Here is a 26,554-nt window from a genome sequence, read left to right as displayed (position 1 = left end):
TTTTCCAAAATGTTTAGTCCCATTATGAGATCAGTCCCATGATAATTGTGAATCAAAATACCAGAAGGGTCAGTTTGTTCTATATTAATATATTGCATTTTGCATTTATAGAGTTATAATATACATGTGCAGAATAGAAAGCACACCTTTAGGCCTAATTTGATTTGATTATAACGGAAAATGATCTAACCTGTAAGCTTGAGCCCTCAGCCAGTTAATGTGCCTCGCCTCTTTGAAATGCTGTCTATGCCTCTCCAAGTCAGGAGCTACGTGGCTACACTCCTAGATATATAACTAGATAGATATTTAGATAGATAGCTAGATAGATATTTAGATAGATAGCTAGATAGATATTTAGATAGATAGCTAGATAGATATTTAGATAGCTAGATAGATATTTAGATAGCTAGATAGATATTTAGATAGCCAGATAGATATTGAGATAGATATTTAGATAGATATTTAGATAGATAGCTAGATAGATATTTAGATAGATAGCTAGATAGATATTTAGATAGATAGCTAGATAGATATTTAGACAGATAGATAAAATAAAAATTAATTTTTAACATCTTCATCAAATTTCATAACAGATTTCTTCAAAATTTTGCAAATTTTTAATTAAACGTCAATCTTGAATTTTATAATTGTCCTTCTTATATTATGTAAATGAACAGCTTAATTTAGCGATTTTTAGCAACTGATAATAAGTAGTTTATGAAAGAACAGTAAACTGAAATACAGTAAGTATGAAAGAGACAATGTTCTTTTCTAAATTTTCTTCAACGGTCAGCCGTACGGTAGCAATTTGTATGTTTTTTTATGTATGTTAATTATATTAGAACATTAAATAGATAGATAGACATGTAAATTGATATATCATCAAATAAATTATAGACAGATAGACATGTTTTCAAGGATAGCTTATTGACTGATGAATCAACCGGTATTATACTCTTAGAAATATTTTTTTTTAATTTTGTAAATTTTTTACACCCCCCGATAGAACTATGAACTCTTGCCCTGCGGCGCTCAGCAACCAGGCCTGCTTAGCCGCAGCGCTCGGCCCCCTTGCCTATAACCCAACCTAATCTAAAATAGTTGTTCTATAAGTGTAGAGTTATATCAACAGTATCATTGTCATTTCTCTCCCTGCAAATGAATACATATATATATATATCCTGAGTTGGGTTCTTCAAAATTAAATCGGATATAGAGTAAATAATACTTGCAAACAAATTTCTAATCATTTACCAAAAATCTTTTAAAATATCATATTAAGTTATTAATAAACCTTCTATAATTTGATTTTATGACACTTATATACATTGAAATAAAATATTGCACAGAATACAATTTTGGTGACTTTATTTTTTATATAGAGGATAGGAATCTGTTATGGCGACAACTGGAATGCAATTAAAATGAGGTTGAAAATTTTCAGATATGTACATATAACATAAAACACTTTTTCGAATTTAATTTCCTAAAGTAACCTTTTTAGGTCAGCAGAAGAATTAAATTCGAAAAAGTGTATTTTGTATATTTTTATATATTTGCAAAGGGGAAAGATTATTCCAAGTTAATGACCAAGGGAAAAATTAGCTTAGTGACTAACAATTAATTAATTATCGCATTTAAAGATATTCTAGAACAAATGATCCATTAATTCAATTGTCAAGAAATATATCGCACTCTTAACTAGAACATTTATATCCGCTATTATAGACGGCATAAGTAAAGAATTATTTATATTTATACATTGATAGATTATTCAATCACCAGTTAAATGTGTCATCTGTAGTATAAAGTAGTATGTTATTTTGTCTGTCCACTAAGTCTAACAACTGAACCGATTAAGGTTTCATTCTAAGGGAAGCCTAATACAGGTCTCAGACAAGCTGAAGCTACTTTCTAAAAATGCCCTTTTTTAGTATATAGCAAAAATATAATACTAACTTACAGACCATAGTTTTAAAAGCTTTGCATGAGAGAAAAGGGGTTAAAAGCGACGAAATAGTTTGAAAATGAGTAATGCATACTAAGTATTTAAATTTTCTTAACTTTTAAAAAGTGCTCAGACAATCGGGTGAAATTTAATGTGCAATCTGCCCTTTAGCTTCAGTGGTTTTGTTACCGGGTGGGGGTTAGAAAATCTGCACCCCTCCCCAACGCATCTCTTTATAGATTCAAACCCTCAGAAAATAGTTAAAAACCTGCTTTAGTACCATTTCAGGATAGAGTCGTTTTCGAGATCTAAAGATACATACTTTTATCATCCTTATACTATTATAGAAGCATATAGGTTTGTGTAATTAAATATCATCTTGACTTCAAGTTTTTTTGAAGACAGTTCTGCTAAGATAGTAATTTCAGTTTTTTTTTGTAAAAACACTTTTTTTGTAAATGGCATGACAATACGCATTTTTAACTTTTCTTCATTTAAGACATTTAAGCTTTTTTAATATTTTAAATTAAATAACATTTTTAATGTTGTACATAAGTAGTAAAGTATAAACATTATTTTTATTACTTAACCTATTGACACAAAAACAATAAACGATAATACAGTAAAAATAAGAAAATGTTACAATACAATAATTTGGAAAAATATATACTTTTCTTAATTTTATGTAATAGCATTATTGGACTTTTAAATTTTCTGCAGAAAATAGCCGATGTCTGTCTGTCAGTCTAAAGCAAAGAATTAAAGCATTGGATCATATTTTTCAGATAAAATTAAAAAACTATTCAGTTATGAATCTTTCTCAACCCAATTTAAAAGGAAAAAAAGTCTACTTCATCATTCCGAAATATATTTCAAGTAAAAAATACTCATTATCAATCGCATCTCTTGTAGAAGTGAATCAAGCAATATTAGCTTGGTCGTTTTAGACAAAGATAAAATTAACTTTAATTCGCTTCTCATGGACAAGGTTTGTCTTGTTTTTTTAATAAATGTCCTTTTCTGAAATGTAAAGACACAAACAACGATACGATTTGTCACTAGTATTATAACAACGGTTGTCGACTCAGAAATGTTAACTTATTCAAATAAGTGAATTATTATTTTTAAAAAATATTCTAATGATTCATAGCGTAGTATAGTCACTTTAGTTTTGGGATGAGGGGACATTGAACTGAAAATTACATTGGTACCCATGCTCTATCATTCGTTTGCTCAAAAACTTTGGGTACTTTTATTAGATTTAGATCGGTTGGCTAAAAACTAGTAGTATCCACTCTGTTCCACCAATACTTTTGATATATAGAAGGGGTGATTTTGTTTATCATTATAAGTGACTAACCCCTCATCTACAAGCCCCGGAAAATAGCTTATGACTGGGTAACCCTAGAAGACAAAGTCCTAAGAAATTGTGTTGTTGTCTACGTCACGTAGGGAAGTCAACTATATCCAAATAATAGAGTTAAATAATAGAGTTTCATTTACATAAAATGGATAAAATCCAACGAAGTTATTTTTGACTATGCTACTTAGGGAAGTTTAGTAATAGAGCACCCATTAACATAGAATGAGAAAATATTTAGATATGGTATGGAATTTCAATTTATTATAATAAAAGAGTTTCATATTCATGATATATTTTTTTGCCTATCTAATGGACTTGTTTTGTGCACTTAAATAAGTCTTTTATCTGTAAAATGATAAAAATGGTATCAATCTCAAGTGTCTTTTCTCATTCTAGTAATTGTTTTCTATTATATAAATATATTTAGTCACAAGCCTTAGCTGAATAGTACTAGTAGTTGTATATTTTATTATTCTTTATTATATTTAAAAATTCCTTATTTGATAGATAAAATGTTTTGTTTTTTTATAAATAGCGTGTTAGACTCAATCCCGGAACCCGTAAAAGGCTTCACTGTAAAGGACAACTAAATCGCTAAAAAAGTTCTTTAAGGCTTCTTTTTATCATACATAGGTGATAAAATTGAAGAAAGAAGGCGTTTAAATAATTAATAATGTAAACTGTATTAAAGACAAACAAAAGACATACTTATTCCCTTAGTTGCTTTGTTCCAAAAACTCAGCTGATTGAGTCAATATTTATTGTTAGTTTACTTGCTCAGTAAAATTCTTTAGCGCATTTTTTGTTTTTTTCTTAAACGCATAATTTAATGTACTATACAGATTTCATTTCAGAAAGAAAGGAAAAATAAATTATATTCATAAGTAAAACGGCATATAAAGTATTAAAAATTCAAATTGTAAGAAAAAAATTAAACTGTTTTATACAACCTTTTTTCTTTCATGTCTAATTTTCTTAATGATAGCAAATCGCTAGAAATATATATAAGAAAAGGAACATAATTGATTTTACAAATTAGAATCAACATTATCAATTGAACATTTTTATATGTATAAAACATTTTAATCCTTTTTTTCCTGACAATAAGTGAGTTCATAGCTGATTTGTAACTATTGACTATTCTGTCACAGATACAGGTATAGGTCAATGCACAAAAAGTAATCATCTCCCATTATGTGTGTAGTTCTATACTAGGTACTTGGTAAACAATAGAGGTTGAGGTTTGAGAATAATTGGACGTTAATTTGACGGGTTAAAAAATGTCTGGGTTTTTTTTTTTTGGGGGGGGGGGAGGTCAGGGGGTAAAAAATATCAGAGCGCTTTATGTGGCATTATATTTTCCCCCTACAAAGAGAAAAGAAACAGAAAAATTTGACGTCCTTTATTAAGTTGATTCATATTGGGGGAAAGAATGAATTGTAGATTACTTCAACCTTACGTCTTTTATTTTTTGTTTGGACAATTCAGTGCAAATTTTACTTATCCTTAGACTTGTACAAAATACCGATGACTTCATGTAAACTAGGGGACTAAAGTCTCAATATGTCATAAATAGTACATCTCAATTACAGGCTTGCAAAGATAGATTTCTTACTTTGACAAAGTTTTTAAAAATATGCAAAGAACCCGTCTTAGGCCTAATTTCACTTGTAAGACTCACTTAAAAACAAAAAGCAAACATGCACCCATTTTACTTGTTCAGATCATTTATAAAAAAAAATTTGTTTTTAAAATGGGTTATGTATAGCATTTCAAAATTACAATTTTACTATAGATTAAACTTTATGAAAATATATCTTTTCGGTCTGTCCATATTAAAAGGAGCAATCATACATAGTAGTACATTTTTTTTGTCTATAGCTTAATATTTTGATAACTACTTAATTGATTGAGTTCATAAGCTTCACATCAGTCTTATTCTTAAATTTAATTCTTATTCCTATACTGAGCTTGATCTTTAAATCGTTTTTATGGTGATTTAAACCGGGGCGAGTGAACCGTAGGTGCGTTGGTGTTAAGCCACAGCGCGCCTATAAAACATGGATTTTTAAAAGATTTTCGGCGCGGTGTTGTTAAATCGCCTGCGACACTCAATAAAATATCGATCCGCGCCAGTACAACTTTATTACTTAAGCAGTGTCAGTAAGGTATTTTATATAAAATGCCGTGTCCGTATGGTATTTTATATAAAACATTAATATATAATTTATTTTAAAAATAACTATAAAAATGTTTTCACGATAGTTTTGCAATAAAATATTAAAGTAATTAAAAAAAAATATTTATTTATTAAATAAATCACCCCGATTTGGTTCGGCAATGGCACTCAGTGAGTGCCATTGCCGCGCCGGGCCCGCGCCACTGCCCGATTCAAATCGCCCATGCAAATTCGATTTAAAGATTGATATTAATAATTTGATGGTGCGCCAAATGAATCGCCCCGGTTTAAATCACCTATAAACGATTTAAAGATCGAGCTCTGGTTTTTGGTTATTTTTCAGCTCTTTCCTTCCCCTTTGAATATGCACCGTCGCTAGTATAAGAAAAAGTAAATAAGCTATTGTTTGAAAACGCTCTGTTACGCAAAATCACGTATGATATTCTCATTTGTTCACAGTGGTGGCAAGTCACAAAATTAATTGAAAATACTTCATTTTAACATAGTATGTGCAATATATGTTAAGGGCAATTGCAGGGCTTGGAAGCTGCGCGTCAGCCACCTGTAAGCCTCAGGGATATCAACCTGTAAATCGCAACTATCGCAATTTCATTTTAGAAACTTCTTTAAACCATAAAAACAGGTTACAATTTAGGGTTTCGTCGCAGCCGACGCGCGGCTGCCGAGTTCTGAACAATTCTTAATTCCATTTTAAAATCATTCATATGCAATGTAAAGCTCAAAAGTCTACTTCACTTGATTCTAGGGCTTATTAAAAGCATAACCCCGAAAGAGGGGCTATTTAAATAAAAAAAATAATCAATAATGTGTTCATAAAGTTACATATATTTATATTTGTTTTGGCAAAAACATATGTTTTATCCAATTTTTCAAAACTTTTTGTGCAACTTCATTTGAACAAAAGTTGCAGAGTAACAAAAGACTGATTATTTAAGTTTTTTTGTTGTTACAGGATTAAGAAACAACAGTATTTTCATCTCTTTTCCTCTTGTATATAACTACTAAGAATATTTACATGATTGTTGAGAAAAAAAAGTATTTAATGAGAATATATTCTAAAATTTATAAGAAGTAAACAAGATAATTATGATACTTTTTAATCTACAATTTAGAATAGAAAAGAAAAAAGAGGCAAACAAACCTTGGAGTAATAGAACAAAGGAGGTAAAATTAATTAAATTATCTTATCATCGGTATACATTAAATAAGGATTCTTATAAGATTTGATACAATATTATAATCAAAACATCTCTATTATTAAGTTTTCAAATGTATGTCTATATTATTCATCCTGTATTACAGCAGTTTTAAAACCAATTTTTGTTTAGAATTCAGAATAAAATTCTGAATAAGTGTTTTTTATCGTTTGTAATACTGTCTGCCTTTTTTATTTTATCATGCTTTTATCTTTATATGACTTGTTGTAACTAACATCTAAAAAGAACAGAGCTGGATCTTTAAATCATTTTAGTGGTGAGCCATATCAGGGTAAGCCAACTTTCCACCAATAAGAGCAAAGCATTTTATGATATGCCGCGCTGTGATTGGCTGCACCCCGATCTGGCTCACCACTAAAATGATTTAAAGATCCAGCTCAGTGCTAATTAAGAACAGTTTGACTTTAATATGATGTTTGATAAACTCTTTAATATGATGTTTGATAAACTCTTTAATGCAAATTCTATCCACTAGATGTGACGCCAATGATGAAATCATTAAAAAGAACGAAAATAGCCAAAAATAAACTTTTAAAACCCTATTAAATCTTTCGCAGGATTACTTTACAAAAATAACTCAAATAAATCTGGCAAAAGTGTAAAAAGATTTGAAGTATAAAATGTTTTTGTTGTTTTTGTTTGGTAATCTTTCCACTCTAGATTCATAATCTCAAGAGCTGCTGCAGATAAAAGACAAGTATTTTGAAAAATAAAAAATAATACTTTATATCAAAATATATTTGCCGAGAGAAAAATTTTAATAGGTTTGTGTTGCCTTAAAAGGGTGTTGACAGAATCAATTGCAATAATATCAAGATTGGAAGGCATTACATAAGATCTCAATGTTTATAATAAAATGTTACACCTGTTTACGGTCAAAGGCATTCTACCTATCTAATGATGCCACATTCCTATCAAAGACACATAATCTATCGATTATGTGTCTTTGCTATAACGAGTTTTGGTTTAGACTCGAACCAAAAACACCTCCCTGGCAAAATTGTTTACTTATAGATAATAATCTCACAAAGAAAAAATCTATTTCCTATTATTGCGTCTACTGTATAAATAGGTATTGTCCGTTTGTCTTGTTCGTTTATTTCCAGGGAACTTTTCCCTGTCTTGGCGCCTAATCTGCTGAGCTCAGCTTCCGACAAATTTAGGAAAATAATCCACCAAACAGAATTCATCTTAACAAGGGGTGTCGAACTTTTTTTTGTAAAACATCAAAAGTAAACATTTTAAGTTTGAGAAAAACAAAAATGGCTAGCTCGATAGGATAGCGCTTTTCAAGGGTGGTTGTAGGTCATTTTTTTACCTGAAACTCTTCTAGACTTTTCTAAACTTTATAATTTTTTTATTTTTAATTTTTGTTGAATTATAATATGTTTCTTTAATCTTACGATTAGGTTATTTAATTTCTAATTGCAGTCATAAACACTGCAACTATGTGGTAATCTATTTAAAATAAGATTTTAAAGAAAAAATACTTAGAATAATTTTTTGGCAACCTTTATATACGAGGTATAAGATATAAAGTATGTAAAAGTCTTGAACTTTTCCCTAAAAGATAAATATCAAATTTAGTTTGGGTTATAGTTTTATAGGAAAGGGATTGTTACTTTTAGAAAGAAAAAATTTGGCTTCATGGCTTTTATCTGTATCAGTTTTTAAATAATTGATTCATCAAAAATTATAAGTCGACTATTTTCTTTATATTGGTTGACTTAATCCTTTCTATGAATTGCTTATCGCGAACTCTTAATATCAGCTGCCTGACATAGCAGCATCAAAATATGAATTAAGAATTAAATAGCAGAAAAAGCAGTACAAAAGGGATATAAATCATTAATTTTTAAAGCTTTTTTGTTTCCAAAAGATCTCGCTAACCGCCACAAAAGGGAGGAGATATATATATTTTTTTTATAAATATATTGCTTTCCCTGTCTGTGTTTTTGAAGGGCTATAATTCAAAGTGGACTGAAATATCAAATTTACAAGCAATAAAGGTAAAATGTTAACGAGCTGAATCAAGTTGTAAAGACCAAATTTTTAAACAATTTCCCAGAATCATAAGGGGACCTCTACTTTCCTTTTTTAATATTTTTTTTTTTGGGTTACTTTTTGACTTTTTCTTTTTAAAACTACAACATAATATAAACTTAAAGTGGAAGGTAGTTAACTCTTACAAAAAGAAACATGATGTCTCTGGGTCTCTTTGTTTGCATATTAAGATTTCTCTCTCAGACCTTTATGGAACTCCTTTGCAGGGGAGCTTTTAGGATCTTGTAATAGTTTTATCAATTGCAATATCATAAGGTAAGTCAATAAATCCTAAAGAATTTACCTCTTAACAAAATCCCCCCCCCCCCATAAAATATTTTTTTTAAGTATATGTTGAAAATACAGGACACCATCCCATATTTAGATAGGATTTAAAAAGTTAAGTCTTGATAGGTTAAGGATGGCTTAGGCTAGATAGTTCAGTGCGTAAAATAATAAGGAAATTTTTTTTTCTGGGGTAAAAAAAAAGAAGCCAAATAACGGTAAACTTTAATACTTCAAAAATTATAAAACTTAATTTATTGAAATGTGTAAAGGAAAAACTTCTTAATTACTAAAAGATAAACTCTAATAAAACCTCATTTGCATTGCATTGGAGTAAAAGTAAAAGAGATTTTTAAATATTTTTTGTTCTTGTCATTTTTTGATTTCATATACATATGTAGGTGTTATATGTTAAATTTTTACCATCAAAGTCAATTAAAATCACATCACCGTAACTAAATCTCTAAGAATTTTATTATTGCGCTGTATTTCTGTTTATACGTGTAGCATCTTAATAAGTAACTCACTTTTCGGCCTTTTTTGTAATTTAAAGTGCATTATTGACTACTTTGTCTGAAATATACGTCTACAAAATAGTCAACCCTAAGCATAGTATCTATACAGTGTGGAAACTTAAGTATCTCTTACATTTCTATTTTTACGAAAGCTTAACATTGCATTGGTCCATAACATTATATTAAAACTGAAACTAAAATTAAAAGAACCCCCCCCCCCCCCCCCGCCAAACAAAAAAGCTTCCCTTGTGGCGATGCCGAAAATTACTAAAATGATTCTGACTCTGCAAAAAGCACAAATATAGATTGTTGATTATTATTTGTTTCAGCTACTTTGAACAAAGCTTTCCTTGTTGGTATTAATCGTGTTGTTTATCTTTTGTTTATCATTCTTTAGCAAAAATATTTTCTTTCTCACAAACAATGTGAAAATAGGAAAAGGTTAATCAAAGATTTGTTTTGTGTGTGTGTGAGGGGAGGGGGTAGAGGCGGTTGCGTATCTCCAATGGGTTTATGGAATTTATAAAAATAATATTATATTTGATATAAACATTGAAAGAGCTAACAAACAAATTTAAAAAAAAAATACAGAACTTGTATTAAATCTTTGCATTATATAAGTTATTTTTATTAATATACCTAAATACATAATGTTTTAAATAAATCCAATTATGCTTTATAAAGAAACAGATGAAACAACTTTAAATGCTCGATTTTCTGATCCTGTCGCTAAGATAAACCAATCAAATATCTTCTGGTCTGAATACCACCGTGTTATTGGTTGATGTATTTTGACAAAGACAACACGTGAGTGGTTTAATTTTAGCGGCAAGTATAAATTCTTAAATTTAAAGTTTCTTAACCCCATTATTTCAAAATCATAAAAAGAAAAATGAAACCCACATTTTGTCAAATAGATGAAAGGATATTTTACGGTAAAGAGTAGCTTCCCTACTTATAATGCTTTGATGCAACCTTTATGTTATCTGATATTTATCATACATAAAGAAAATTTTGAAATTAAAGAAAGATACATAAAATCTTAAACAGTTGAAATATTTAAGATATTTCTCCTTTGTCTGAAGCATTTAGATGAATTACAATAAGTTACAATAGTAGCGAAGTTTAGACCATAGTTGGGAAATTCATAAATTAAATGATTTGTTATTCATGGTCTAGAATTAAAGTAAATGTTATAAAAGTTAAAAAATAAACCTGACTAAACCATTTATTTTGGCCTTGCCTCAAGAAATGTCCAGTAGACAGACGGAGATACGTCTATAATACAAAGTAGAACGATGTCTGTCTGTTTGTTTGTCTGTTTCTTTGTAGCGAAGGATCTCACTAACCGCTGAAACTATCGGGTTCTCCTTTACAGGGTAGCTTCTTATAGGTCCCGGGAGGTTTATAACTATTTTCTTGGGGGGTGGGACACCCCCAACCCCCCAAAAAAGGAAAAATACCCCCCCCCCAAAAAAAAAAAAATCTAAAATCTAAAATACGAAATATTAGTTTTATCAAACCTCTTGGGGCAAAAAAGCCCCTAGAGGCTAGGGGCGAAGCCGCTAGTAAGATTTATAAAGTAGCTGCGCTTCTTAAACGGAACAAAGGCATACCTTAATTTTTTGCATAAGAAAAAAGATGAAAAGACAGATTGAAATTTCTAAAGATAAGATCTATGAACGAGCATCCTGACAGTCCTATAAAAGTATAATATGGAAATACTGTAAATCAGCTAAAAAAATGATTGAAATGGTAGAAGTTATTTGATTAAATTCAATCAAAAATTTTTAAAAAATGCTTTTAAACATATCATTACCAATAGTCAAGAAGTCATACAGTTTCGCCGCCAAGTGGTACTTTTCCAAAATAGTTATAAACCTTTCCAGGACTTATGAAACAACCTTATGAATGAAAACCATATCGTTTTATCAGTTAGCGAGATCCTTAACAAACACACACAGATCCTCTTACTTAAACATTAGGATTATTTCTCATAATGTTTATCGCTCCAGGTGATAGATAAAAATCTGTATTTTGTGTTTTGTCGTCATTTCTCCATTTCTTGAGGACTTAATAAGTAATTTGTAAAATCATACCCACAAATTTCAAATTTTTTGTCGGAATTTAGAATGTAAAAACTGCAGGGCATAATTCTCAAAATTTTAACTGACATGTCAGTTTTTGAATATTTTTTCTTAGAAAATAATCTTGCGTTGTTTTTTAGAATAGGGTTTATCATGGAACTTATGGGATAAAACAATGAACGATAAATTGATTAGGTACCTGATGATGATAGCTAAAATGCTAAAATACCCCTTATCTAGGTTAAAATTATTGGTTGATTCGACAGAATAAATTAAAAATCAACTAATCAAGAATGAAAATAAGAAAGAGTTGATTTAACCCCCCCCCCCCCTATTTAATTTTCGTGTGATCTTTAAAACCCTTCGCACGCCACTCGTTGAAATTATAAAAAAAGACCTTTCTTTACAATCATCAAACACTTTGTTGAGTTCAAACTAACATTAATTAGAAGAAATTTAAAATCTAATTTAAATGTAAATAATGCTTACATATTAACTGTAAAACTGTTCTTTTTGTTTTTGTTGTTCCCACTACAACCTATTATCATATATGTTCAACAATCAATATAAATTATTTAGATGAAAAATCTAGTTTTCTTTTTCAAAAACCTGAAATTTAGTCAAAAAATATTTTAGTATATGAGTATGTTTTCACTTTATGAATTGTATTTTTAAACATAGTTTTACATGAAAGTTTTTGTGAATTATGTTTTATATTAATTTAAAGGAAAAAAATATAAAAATACGTGTCTCTAGCCCCTCTAGAAGAAATGCAAAGATCTATTCTTCAAGCAGGTAAACTTAACTTGCGGTACTTTTATAACCCTAATTATTATTTGACCCATCCAAACTACGCATATAAAAATACATTTTTTTAGAAATGTTGTTTGTAGTTCATAGAAATCTCACTTCGACCCTAGCCTCTAGATGCTAGCCCCTCCTAACAAAAAAATAGATATTGGTCTTGAAGCTTAATTAAATTAATTATCCAAAAAAATCCTCTAATTAGATTTACTCTCTGGCACAATTACTTTATAATAGTTATAACCGTTTTACCTGGCAGACGACCAGTCTCTCCAGCCAGCTGTACTTCCTTCTGGCACCTTCCTCAGCGGGATCCTTGCCTTAAATTTCAAAGTTTCAAAGAAGCGAAGCTACTCTACACATTAACCTGTCTGTACGTTCATCCGTGTGTTTTCTTTTGGCATTCAAACGCAGCACAGAGACTGGTTTTTATTACAGTCATTAAGTAAGAAATCAAGTCTACCTACCACAAAAATCTGTCTAAATTTTCTAAACTGTTTTCTTCAAAAGACATGCAAGCTGCGCTACATATTTACCTGGCCCGCCAAAGTCAACAAGATCTTTCCCCCCACCTCCTCCCCCCTGGTCAGGCTTCATCAGGATATACACGTGCAGGGACACTTTCTAAAGTAAATATCAAGTTTAGAGTAGCGTCGCTACTAATTATTACAGGTTTTTTTTTGTTCTTTCCCTTAAAGAACCAAAGAGCACAAAACCCCCCCTTTTTAAAATTAATTGAAATACGGTGTGGTGTTCCTGAGCCAAAACTCTAACGAGGGGCTCAAAACCAATAAAATCTAACCCAATCTAAAGCAATAAATAAAGAAACGAAAAACTACCCCTTAACATATTTTCATTCGATTTTGGCGGAGGGAGCTTTTATTTTCGAAAAGACACCATATTTAAAAGTCCTCATTTGAAAAAAAAACATTAATATTCAACTTAGGCTATTATAACTAAGTAGATCCAAAAGAAATACAAGTAATTATAAAAACCCTTTTGAAAATAAACAAAAACAAATTTTTAATTTAATTTTAAACAGTGCATAATCATAAAATTAATACATTAACATACCTTTTTTTTTAAATACTACTTTTGATTAATAACTTTATTAAAAACCGTAAACTATTTCAATTTATAGCATTTTTAAGATTCAAAAAATGAAATGAAAAAGATAGAAATTGACTAACATAGTCGTAGAAAACGTGTAAATAGACACAGTCAACTAAAACAAGGACAATTTGTATACTAGGCAGCTTTTTATACTAGGCAGCTTTTTAAACTATAAATCATTTCTATAGTAATATACTAGCGGCTACGCCCCTAAAGGCCATTTGGACACTTGAGATTGGGTGGGGTTGAAGTCGAACCTAAATTTTATATGTTAGTTTCAGAAAGAATGAGTAAAAACAATTTTTAGGTGGGTTAGGGGTACCCTCCCTCAAAATAGTTATAAATCTTCCCAGGACCTATGCGAAGCTACACTGTAAAAGATAACAGTATCGGCTCAGCAGTTATCGAGATCCTTCCATACAGACAGATTGACAAAAATACTGTTACTTTTATATTTAAGGATTAAAATAAAAAGTCAATTAAGATCTTCTAAATTAAATATGATTGAATTATTGTCAATAAACATGCATGTAAATAATAACAGGTCAATAATTAAATGAGACTTTGGGTAAATATTTCAACTTTTTTACCATACAAACTAAAAAAATCATAGAGTAGCTTCGCTGCTAAAAGATGAAAGGTGGAAATAAGAGTTTAGGTAAATATTCCAATAATTTGAACGCCCAGGTCACTTTTAGTTACAGACGGAAACAAAATATAAAACGTTCAAATAAAACTTTCAAAAAATAACTATTAATTACTATATAGCCACGTGTATTTGTCCATAATTATTGCTTATTGTTCACAGATTTTAAAACCTTGCTTAAAGTTTAATGATCAAATATGCCATTTCTAAGGATTTACACACATTATCTGCTATAAAGTTAAATTTTACTGTTATTTTATCTAACCTGAGGTGAATTCTTTTAAAAAAATTGCCTCACTAAAACCAGTTTGCCTCACTAAAATCAGTAAGGCTCACTAAAAATTTTGCCTCGCTAAAATTTTAGTGAGGCAAACTGATTTTAGCGAGGCAAAAGTTTTTTAAGAATTCACCTCTGTTGTTAGATTTTTATTACTGTGCGTTTCAAGAGGAAAAAAACTTCAATGCAAATTTACTTTAACCGTAAATCTTAGAACAAAAATAGGTATAAAATTTATTTGCTATTCAGAAATATGTGCGATATTTAAAAGACACCGTTTAAACACTGATAGACTTTTACGATTAAATCTTTAAATGTAGTTTCTAAAATATTTACCACCAGCTAAATTACAGCACTATAAGAGGACATGGTAGAAACAAATTCAACTGTAACACTAAAGTATTATACAACATAAGAAATCCTCCAAAATATTTTGTGTGTTTTTTTCAGACAGACTCACTAAATATTGTCGTCAGGTTATTATGAACATAATTTATGAATAATCTTTTCAAAAGAATCATTCTTCCTAATATATCCTATTTTACAAAGTAGAAAGGTTTTTTATCTCTACTTAAGATTTAAATATCTACTGAACTGGTTGATTTTTCTTTTAAGGGAAGCTTCACATATGTCACGGGGTGTTTTTTGGCTTTTTATTTGCAGTTTAACTATTGAAATGGTTTTAGGCTATTTTTCAATCTTAAAATAGAGAGCCCATTTATGCTAGGGGCGTGGCTACTAGTTAGAAAAATGTTAATGTCCCAAACAACAGATCTTAGAAACGGTTTGACAAATAGGACTGTGCTTTTTATTGGAAGCCTTATATATGATTTTAAATGGTTTGAGGTTATTTTCTCAAATATGCGGCACTATGTTTGTTATAAGTTATCTACGATACAATAAAATTTAAACAATGAATGATCAAACTATAATCTAAATCAGTTGAATGCAATTTTGTGGGTCCACTAAGTTCTCTAAAAGGCGACTTGAATGATTTAGGGATCCTTTTTTTTGGCCCGTTCGGTATTTATGCTACTTTTTGTAAATGTATGTATGTAAAACTTTCCTATTTAATAGCCTCCTTGTGATTTCTAAAGCATCCTCCTTTTATGTAAAGTAGTAATGTTTTTTGTCTGAAGCTTACTCAATTAATACTGAGCTGATTGGGTTCTTTATTTTAGGTAAGCTTCACATAGATTCCTTGGTGGTTTAAGGCTTTTTTATTTTCAGATTTCAGCCTTCCACACCACTCCCCTTTTGAACAGAATTGTATCTGTTTGAGAAAATTAAAAACAAATTGATAACGGCGCTGTGTGTAACACAAATTATAAAATACTGTTTACCTTCCTTCTTTATCTTTTACAAAATATGTTTTTTTTTTGTACTTAAGCATAAGCAAGGGGTGATTCATGAAAATAACTTGTAATCAAAGTATATATACGGACAACTGCAATCTTATTAAAAACCTAAAAATAAAAAAAACTATGCAGATTATTGGTTGAAATTTTGGACACCAATGACAAATCAAAATTCACTAAAAAGTTTTTGAGTCAAAGAATAAGTAGTAACAACTTTGGGTATAAGTAAAGTTTACATTCCAATGTCCTCTCCCTCTTATAGGCATAAAACTTAAATAAAAAATATTAATATTGTGCGGATGGTTCGCAGCACACAAAAATGCGCGAATCTTTTAAAAATCTATTTTAATTTGACACTTTTAAAAAGGAATATACAAAAAGAATTTATTCGTTCTAAGCCTTAACGCTTTGTATCTAAGTTACATAATATCATTAAGAGGGGAAATGCATTGTAAAGAAATATGATTTATACATATCAAGAATAAACGATATGCAATGTATCTTAAAAACAATTCCCCCCAAAAGAATCAAAAAGCTATAAATAAGTTTCAGAAATGATTTTCACCTAGACAGAAAAAGGACCAAGTTCTAAGATTTATTTAGAAAAATTAACAAAACTTCATTTTTGTATTTTTAATTCTTAGGTGGAAAAAGGAGTTCAAAGAATTTTCTAAAGGCTTGGATGTGGATTTTTTAAAGGTTAATTTGATGTGGAGGAAGGGGTCGGTGGTCTAAAGGAATAAACCGAAAAATAGGGCCGACGTTTAGCTGATTTTAAATATATGATTTTAAGCCAATTGGCTTATGATTAAATTCGTGACTTTGCTTGATTAGTTATCTAATTACCATGACCGTTTTCTTTCCAGTTTTCCTTTTCACCATGTAGCTTCAAAACAGGCGTATGCAATCATTTATGCAAAAAAATCACTTATTCAAAAACACTTCTTTTTGAAATTTTAAAACGGCTTTAAATTGAACGTAAAAACAAGAACAGGCATTAAAGGGTTAGGTTAGGTTACAAGTTACTAATTATGGTTGAATATAACTTCTTAGGTGAGACATACGAAATGGTTTTTCTCCTGTGAGGCTGAGGTCCCCAAAGGGCTAGAGACATTTGAGGGTGGATATCATGGAACATTTATTACTAGTTATGAGGAATTATTAAGATGAATCAAACTTCTATGAGAATTACATAATATAATAATTACATAAATTTGTTTGTTTATTTCTTTCACCAGGGGGAGCTGTAAATTTATTCTGTGTCTTACCTTACCCAAACTAACCCTGAGCCATGCATAATTGGTGCTTCACTTTCAATTTGTGGTATGTTTTCTTTTTATTACATAAATAATGGTTTCATCGTAAGAGGGGGTGGAAGTTCTCACACTATTCAAGTTAGGAATTATTGTCGTGAGGTTTTTCCAAAGCCTACCCCACCCCAAATAGCTAATAAAATACCTGGACTTGTAATAAGCTTCCTTGAAATTGAGATCTCAGAATATCAAGAAGATTTTTTTTTGATTTTTATGGATTATTTCGTTTTGAAAGGTTGAGGTAACCAGTAATAAACCTTCCGTTAACCTAGAAGAAGCTTCACTGTAAAGGAGAACCATGCTATTCCAGCGGTTAGTGAGAACTTAAGCTACAGACACACAGATATTATGTTACTTTTATGTAAGGATATTCTCTACTCTTAGCCTAGATCGTGCTTGTTTTGTGTTAAAATGATTATGATGCAATAATTTAATGATGGTAAATCATCCGGGACTAGGAAAACAAAACATTAAAGACTCAACAAATATCAACTCTCACATCGTTAGTAGCACAGCTACTAGAATTTTTTGTGGTATGTTTGTACGTGAAAATGTTAAAAACCGTCCATTTAGGATAGATATTGTTTTTTTTGGGTGGATATGTTTTTAAAAACGATAAAATAAATCATACATTAGCGATTCTTCACATTTCTCGAAATCATATATTATCTGAATCTTACTGTATAATACTGTTCAATTCTGTTCTGGTTTAATATAAAGGTTATTAGCTTATAATTGCTGCACGTGCACATAATTGTTCTTGTTTATATAATAGTTACCAAGGCAAAGATTACAACATTCATAAAAGTAAAGTGCATAAAATAAATTATGAACTTTTATGATATAGGACAATTAATGTTATTGTAAAATTTTCAAATTTTGAACACTGGCGGCTACGCCCCTAGAGGCCTTTAGAAGGGAAGGGTGAGAGGTTCAGGGGCGATTTCTCTAGGGAGGGCAGAGGTGTCCTACCCAAAAAGGTTATAAATCTTTCCTGGACCTAGTCCAGACTAACATACATCCTGTTACTTTTACTTTAAGGATAGTCAGTAGTTCTTAATTAAATCATAATAACGCTATGCTGATAATATGTTAGCCAAACCCACATTTGTTGCAAGCCAAATGGTCGATATAAATTATCCTAGTTGATTTTTGATTTTGATTTTCATTATTATGACAGTCAAAGCTTGAAAAATATCTATTTATAGAAAAATTCGCCACCAAAAATAAGAATGGTTTATAGTGTCAAATGATTTTTTTTCAATAAATGTCAAAATATGCCGTAAGCCTGTAATATCAGGGTTCATGAGAGATAGGACAATGTGAGATAAATTATTGCTATGATAAACTAATTTACCTTTCTCTAGATTATATATTATTATTTGTGGAAAAGATTAGACAATGTTATAATCAATATTTAAACCTATTCCCAAAAGTTTTTAAGCTAACAATAGAAAATGTAAAAGTATACTGTTCTATATTTACTATTTTTGTAGCTTTGACTTTAGTATAGCATTTAATTGATTGTATAAACGATTTTCAAGTAACCATATCAAATCACGTTTACCAACTAGGAGGTTGAAACAGGTTTTATAGAATTTAAAATATATAGAGACTAATATTGTATTGGGTACGGTACGTTACCAGCTTAGCCTCTCTTGAAAGTGAAAAATCAAAAAAAAAATACATATCAATTATGATGATATAATTATTATTAGAGGCTAAAATGGAATAGGTTATAACAAAAAAATATCGGCCAAGACGATAGCATTATTAAGGGAAGGGAAGTTATTGACGTATATTACCCTATTAGAGGGATAAAATAGTATATATAGTATATGGTATACATTTCTACTCTTGTAATAATAATTTCAACCTCGTAACTGTTTAAGAAATATCAACATGATTTAGATATAAAAAAAAGATTTAAAACAATAATCATAGCACAAAATAGATTTATCGAACTAAAGTAGTAAAGTCATTATGTACAGAAGTAATGCACTAATAATATCAATGTTTAAATGAAAAGAACACTTCTAACTCTTATTATAATCTATTGTACATATATGTAAATTATTTTTTTTTGTCTAAAGCTTAAAATATTATGTGCTAGTTTTAATAAGTTAAGATTTTCAGGGAAACTTGTTTTCTGTCTTGATATGGTTTTAGGCTACTTTTTACCTCCCCCAGCCCTCCCCAAGAAGCTAGGGACAATACAACTAGGACAGTTTGTTTGATATCTTATTTAATTTTAAGCACACTAAAAACTAAAACAAGAGAAAAGAAAACTTATTTCTTATTATGCACTGTTGAAAATTTCTTTAAAACTATGTTTCACAATGAAATAATCACAAATTGGTTTATATTAAATGTTATGTAACTTGTGTATTTATGTTTTATAAAAATTGATGACACCCTTACCAGTTTCTATATAATTTCCAACTAAATAAAATATACAATATAACACTTTATGTCGACTTATGCCCAGACAAACATACACACAAAATCGCACACATACACACACACACACACAAATGCGCGCACACACACACACATACACACACACACACACACACACACACACACACACACACACACACACACACACACACACACACACACACACACACACACACACACACACACACACACACACACATACACTCACATATTTAGGTGCACTTAGCGTACACAGAAACTATGGATGTCCATGTATTCCAATTAATAAAAAAAGCAAAAACAAAAAATTTTTAACTTAATTTTGTAGGAATTAAAATAGCCTTAAGCCAATATTTCCACTGTTTTAAATAGTTACTATCGGTATAAAGCGTAATGTTATAATGCACAAAATAATTTATAATGTCATGATTTTTAAAAGCGAAGCCCGTCACGGACAATTAGCTCTTTTCGATAATTTAGGTTAGAATTGTCCCATCGATTCAAAACGTTTCATACAATAATCGTTACCAGGATGTCCGTACGTCCATTTTTAACATGTTGATTTTTAACTTTTTCAACTAAAAAATTTACATAATAAAATTATCCAAATGATCTAATTTTTGGAATACTGATTCCTAGGACAACAAAATACAATGTAATAAGCGAAGCATCTCCATATTCAAGTCCTAAAAATGTAATTTGTCCTTAAATATCCTGTATTTAAGCTGTTTTTCATCAAATTTATTTACAATTTTTTCTATTTCTATACATTATTATTCTGATTATTCATTTCTGACACTCTACAAGTGTTAGCATTCATTTGTACTACCGTTTAAGAGCTTCTTTTTATGGATGTTGTCATCCTTAGTTATAGAGATTTTACGAATAATTTTTTTTTTATTTGTTATTGTTTAAACACCGACTAAAAAGGGCTGCGTTTGTTAGCTTTCCTGTTTACAAAAGAACTGAAATGTAATACTATCAGGGATACAGGGATGCTACAATGGACAATAATCTAATCATCCTATTCCTATGTAAAATATTCTCCACTTGGTTAAGAAAGGGGTATAAAATAATTATTATTTTAGGAGCCATTAATCTCTCCCTCCCTGAATATTAAAGACATACATGTGTAAATTTTGTCTTTGTATTGAAGTATTTAAACCAAAGAGAAAAAAATTGAAGGTTTTAAATGGCAATTTAATATTCAAAAGAAAAAAAATTATTTGCTACTTTATTAAGTCAGTGGAGTTTTTGTCCTAACAGGGATGATTCGAAAAGGTTACTTTTAAAAAAATCTCTGATGGTGTAAAAAGTAGAGTCTAGCCAAAAAATACTTTAATATGTTAAACAAAGACTTTTCTCTCAACTTAACCATTTATTTCTTTAAATTTTTAAATTAATTTTCGATATTTTTGCTGCAATTTTTAAAGTCATTAAGTAATTAAAATTAAAACTACTTAATATTCATTTTTACATACAATTTATTTGCTTTGAATTTTGTTTTGCCATTCATTATTACATGGAACTTATTGGTCAATTCGTTCATACAGTAGGAGAGGAGGAGATGGGGTAAAAGAGAGGGGTGTAAGATCCAAGTGATAATATTATATCTATTATTACGAGTACAGTGGGGGCCACTAGAATGGGTCATGAATGTTAGATTACAGTAATCTGACTTTAAATTTCATCTATTTTTACAGGTAAAAGTGCTTTGCGGAGAGAATGATACTTTGAATTATATTATTTCATTGATTTAACATTATTAAGGTCAGGTGTAAGGTTTTTAAATTACGACTAAGCAAAATCCTAAGGCCCTTAAATATGTAGCATGTTTGTTTTTATAAGCTGAATCGAACAATGTAAATTTAGAAAAATCTTTACATTGCCAATTTAAATATTTAGCCAAATTTTTACTTACTTTACTACTTCCTGTTCCATTGTTATTTAAAAACTTTAATGTAAATAATAATGCCTTCCATAAACTTTTCAGACTATGGGCGTTTGATCAAAGGGTTAGTTTATATTAGATGGGATTTTCTATTCAGCCATGACTACAAATCAAAGATAAATTCATGTAATTAAAAAATGGTTTACCCCCAAAGACGAGTCAATTTTTAGAAGGAAATAAAAAAGTAAAAATAGTTCAATGACTTTTTCTGGAGCATATAATTGGCCAGTAATTAACAGTAAATTGTTTGTGTGTTTACCCCCTAACTAGCAAACTATACTGCCCAAAGACGGGCCCCTTTTTCTAGGAGGCCTTTTCAAAACATTTCTTGCAAAAACGTTCCTAAAAATGAAATGTACAGTTTAAGTGACGCAGCTGCTTTTTGAATAGGTTATGTACGTACGTTTTAGTTCAGCTGTCAACTTATTATGAAATTGCTCAAATAAAAATTTCCATAACTTACAAAATTGCATTTTTTAGAGCTAAGAAGTATCAAGATTCTGTAAAAAAAATATTAATAACCTAAAATTATTACTTGATTAAAAAAGCTATAATGTCACTTAAATTGATAGAGAGCCAGTACTCCACCATACCCCATGGGCTTGTTATATTACAACACGGTAAGATTTATTTCTATTTATTATTTTATTTTTTTTGCCTTATTCATACTTATTCTAGGCATATTTTGAAAACTAAGACCCATGGTTGGTGATATGTGTGTTGTACTATCTAATGGAAAGATTTTGTCAAATCCTTTGATAATTTGTTGGGCTAGGCACTGAAATTTGTGTAAAATATTGTGAGACTTCATTTCACAGTCGCATAATGTTTTATATTCGTAAAGAAACTACAAGGATGACAACATCCTCCATTAGTAAATGCTAGGTTGTCATAAAAAAAAAGAATAATGAGAATATTCAGTTCATGAAAGATAACCACGAAACCTTTAAAAAAAAGGAGTGTTTAGTCTTTTTAAGCAAGAGTTACAGACAGACGGGAGAAACAATGTATATACTAGATGCGCACAAGTCATATATGAATCTTCACTGAAAATCATATTTGTATATCTTAATAAGCAGCCGAAAAAAATACTCTTAACAAAATCACTCTGACGAACAGACGGACAGACAAAGTGAAATTTATAATAGCTTCATGAGAGAAAAGTAAATTGTTAATGTAATAATATTCGGTTCTGATGATATACTGGGAAATGAATGCACAACCGTAAAATGAAACAAATTAGGCCAGAAACTCAATTAATCAGGCTTTAAACAATATCTATGGGTTCAAAATGAACATTAATTTGGATACTTTTTGACTCTCTGGGTTTTTAGCGGTGGGGGTTTGTCTATTTTTTCATTAAAATATCTTACATTAAATGCAAATATTAGAGAACATATTAAATTATAGAATTTAAGCCAATTTGCAATCGTAACATTGACCAAGGTAGATTTTTAAAATTCTCAGATCAATTATAAAGTATTTTAAAGAAAAGGCGATTCATATAAAATAGATTCTCCATATTTAGGGGAATCTAAAATGTGAACTTTATACCTTCAATAAAAGCCAAGGTGCAACAACAATCTGGCAAACACTTAAACATACAGACACTTTAACTTAAACAGTAGCTCCAATTCCAAACTATGTTTAAGATTATTTTTTTCAGTCTTTTTGAACTTATTCAGCGTTTCTTATGTATTTTCTTACTAGCATACCAAAGTAACATTTTGTCATTTATATTGTTATTTTAGGTAACATAGCTACTCTACAATCAACCTTTTTTAAATATTTAGTTTTACAAAATATTGAATGAATATTCATCGTCTTTTTTATCTTTTAATGAGGAATGGGGCCTGAATGTAGACTTGTAATATATACACTACATAATAATTTTAAAAAATGTATAAGTATAGATGTAATAACCCAGACAACTACCTGGCCAAAATGGTGGTGACCTTTTACGTCTCCTGGCAAATTGCTTTCTGCTCTTTTGTAGCGACTTGGCTGTGTTTTTATTTCTAACGCTATTTGGTGATATTTAAAGACCCAATTGAAAGTCTCCCGCGGTTAGAGTTACATATAACCCGTGCCTCCTTTATTTTTTTTAAAAGTACATATATAGTATACTTTTAATGATTGCGTATAGAGAGTATATAAAATTGTATTTATTAGTCTTTATCTGCTATGCTATTATCATAAACATCGTACTTGTTATTTATACAAATAACTCCTTCATTCTATACTGTACTGAAATTATGAATGACTGCCTTTCTAGAGGCTTGGCCTCTTACCTTTAAAATGCTGATATTTGGAATAAAAAATAACTTATTTGTTTAATGATATAAAAAAAATTAAACTAAGAACATACCACTTCACTGTATAAATAAACAAATTAGGACAAGATAAATAAAATAAAATAAAATAAGAAAATTGCTTAGCAGGAAAATAACTTTAATCAATATTGACTTCCTATCCCTTTGAAATGGAATTATAAAATTATACTACTCATAAATTCGTCTTTTATCGAAATAGGAATAAGAATTTTGGAAAAAGAAGTCATTATAATGTGTCAAGTTAGATATATGGACGCACTTAACTTTTGAAAATATGTATAGAGTTGCTGAGCTTCTAAGATTTCAGCTTATTGTACGAAAATAGAAACAAAAAAGGTTTAACCATTTTAACGAATTAAAATTCTAAGCTATCCGTTACAGACTTACAAAAATCCAAGCAGCCTTACCAAAAAACAATCAGAAATTAGGAATTTAAAGTTATTTCATCACAAATTAGAGGAAGGTAATTAGATATAATTTTGTAGATAACGATATGTTTTAAAAGAATTAGGACAAACAAAGCGTCTATTCATAAGACTAATTGAAAGTGAATATTTTACCAATTATGTTCGTTTTGAGTTAAATCCTAATAAAATTTCTTTTTTGTAAATTAAAATCTGAATTGTAAATGAATGTCTGTAAATAAAATACCTGGGAAATATTCTCAATAACAATATACAGTAGGGGTAATTTTGTTTATCACTATGTATTTATCATCAACTGTTTTATGCTAACGTCACTATAGAAAGGATGACTTTTTCATTGGGTATAACTTTTATTTTATAAAATTAAAAAATACGTTCCTGTTCCTAGTTACTTTATTATCCTAGTCCATAAATTACAAAGTTGTTTATGTAGCCACTGAACGATATCTTTCTTAATCCAGTTAACTACTGTTGTCGTCTGCTAGTTAGATAATATATACAAGTAGAAATATGTTCATTGATAGCGCAGTTATATCAATAATAGAGTATCTGCACTAAAAACAAAAAAATATTGTATTAATACATCTAGCCTGATAGTTTAACTGCTATCGGCTGCGCTAATAGAATGTAAAGAAAATAGGGCAGTAAATAGCCTAAAACCATCCCAGGTCCTTTGTGAATCTTCCTAAATTAGGAAATTCATTTTCTTTTAAAACTCTTAGTAAATAATACTTTTCTATTTCAGATAATTTTCTTCACAGTACTTTCTAGTAACAAAGCTAATCTATAATTTACTTTGTCTGTCCGTACGTCCGCCCGTAACGCTATGTTGGCAAGGCGATTTCTTCTACTGCTATTGCAGATAGACGGCTGAATTTTTTGTGAAGATTCCCTGTATCAATGAGCATCATTTATTTATTCAACTTTGTCTGTCAGTCTGTCGGTCATGCATAAAGAAATTGAAATATTTTTTTTATTAATATTTCAGAAAGTTTTCGTTATTTCTAAGAATTATTGCACATTTATCAACTAAACTTCTTCTCTATAATTCATATTGTCTGTTTTTCCTTCCATGAATTTTTAATGCTTCGCTACTTATGGATGTTGTCATCCTTATTTTTTATATTATCGTTCTTACTAAAATATAAAAATTGCAGTGTTTTCTTAGACACTCATTACTTAGAAGAAAAATATGTTTATTTGGGGTTCATTGAATTTTATATTTTCTCTGCTAGTGTTTAAATAATGTAACCAATAAAGAGATATAATATAGCCAAAAGAACGTTAATTTTTGTATTGTAGACAAAATGCCTAACCGATAGCATATAAGCAGATAACATAGAGACTTTTACTAAAGTAACTTTACTTAAACAATTAAACTACGGTGGGGGGGGGGGGGGGGATATTAAACCTTAACAGGGTGCTTTTTTGTGAAAGCGCCAATTTTGCCCATGTTATCTGGTACTAGCGGATGCACTCCTAGCATCTAGGAGCTCTGTATTCGAAGGAGCAAAAAAATTAGGATTATATAACCGAACTTAGATATAAAATTTAAATAGCCTTAAACCATTCAGGGACCTATTAGAGGACGTATTAAAATCTATTATCAAGCTACAGACAAAAAACATTACTACTTATACAACAGGATATACATATTCGAGAAAGGATTGCTTGTAATTTAATTAACCATTATTGTTTAATTGCTAAACTGAAAACAAAAATTTTTGGCTAAATCACAAGGACAATCATTTGTGTTTTGCTACAATTTTTATGGGATGTTTAAACGAGTAAAAAGTGTCACATATACTTTTTTGTCAGGGAGGGAGGGAATTGTATTCTTAAAAACATTTTTGATTGGAAAAAGTCTTACATAGATAGATATTTAATCTATTAATCACAATAAGAAAAGAAAAACAATTTTACCTCCAACTTTTAAACTTTTAGGTTATACACAAGCGATTCTCATCGATATTTGGATTTTTAAGCCATTATTTTAATCTTTTATCCACTCATAATCTGGCTAAAGTTGCGCTTCTTTAGGACATAATTGTCCTTGTTGTTTTCAAATGTTTTTACTATGCTTTTGTTAGCAATTAAAAAGTGCCTCAAATTGTTTACCCCGATTATTTGTTGGATTTTAAACAATAACAATATAATTTCTCATAGCATAGCTATTTTCAATGTATTGGATGCTATGTACATATATTGAAAGTTAGATTCATTCAGTGTTTAGACAA

General features: G+C 29.7%; 2 protein-coding genes across 4 annotated transcripts in view; both read right to left on the bottom strand.

Annotated features, from left to right (window-relative positions):
• The window catches only part of fid (class I SAM-dependent methyltransferase fire dancer), a 158,456-nt gene extending 155,560 nt beyond the window's left edge, over positions 1–2,896 (bottom strand). For both annotated transcript variants that reach the window (XM_080160525.1, XM_080160526.1), the window contains exon 1: positions 2,854–2,896. The gene's annotated coding sequence lies outside the window, so the exon portion shown is untranslated. The remainder of the gene's footprint in view (positions 1–2,853) is intronic.
• Positions 1–24,739, bottom strand: part of LOC145318866 (uncharacterized) — a 33,990-nt gene extending 9,251 nt beyond the window's left edge. Inside the window, exons 1-4 of one of the 2 annotated variants that reach the window (XM_080160530.1) lie at positions 24,544–24,739; positions 12,999–13,086; positions 12,715–12,782; positions 191–282 (exon numbers count right to left, since the gene is read on the bottom strand). In XM_080160530.1, the coding sequence (XP_080016656.1) occupies positions 191–282; positions 12,715–12,782; positions 12,999–13,059 (221 nt within the window). In that variant the 5' untranslated portion in view covers positions 13,060–13,086; positions 24,544–24,739. Of the gene's footprint in view, positions 1–190; positions 283–12,714; positions 12,783–12,998; positions 13,087–19,590; positions 19,730–24,543 lie in introns of those variants that run through there. The other variant, XM_080160529.1, reaches the window with a different exon arrangement.
• Between the last annotated feature and the right edge of the window lie 1,815 nt (positions 24,740–26,554).

Source organism: Acartia tonsa, chromosome 5 (genome assembly GCF_053477335.1).
Source record: "Acartia tonsa isolate MP-2025a chromosome 5, ASM5347733v1, whole genome shotgun sequence".
Lineage (NCBI taxonomy): Eukaryota > Metazoa > Arthropoda > Copepoda > Calanoida > Acartiidae > Acartia > Acartia tonsa.
This window is presented reverse-complemented; position numbering and strand designations above follow the sequence as displayed.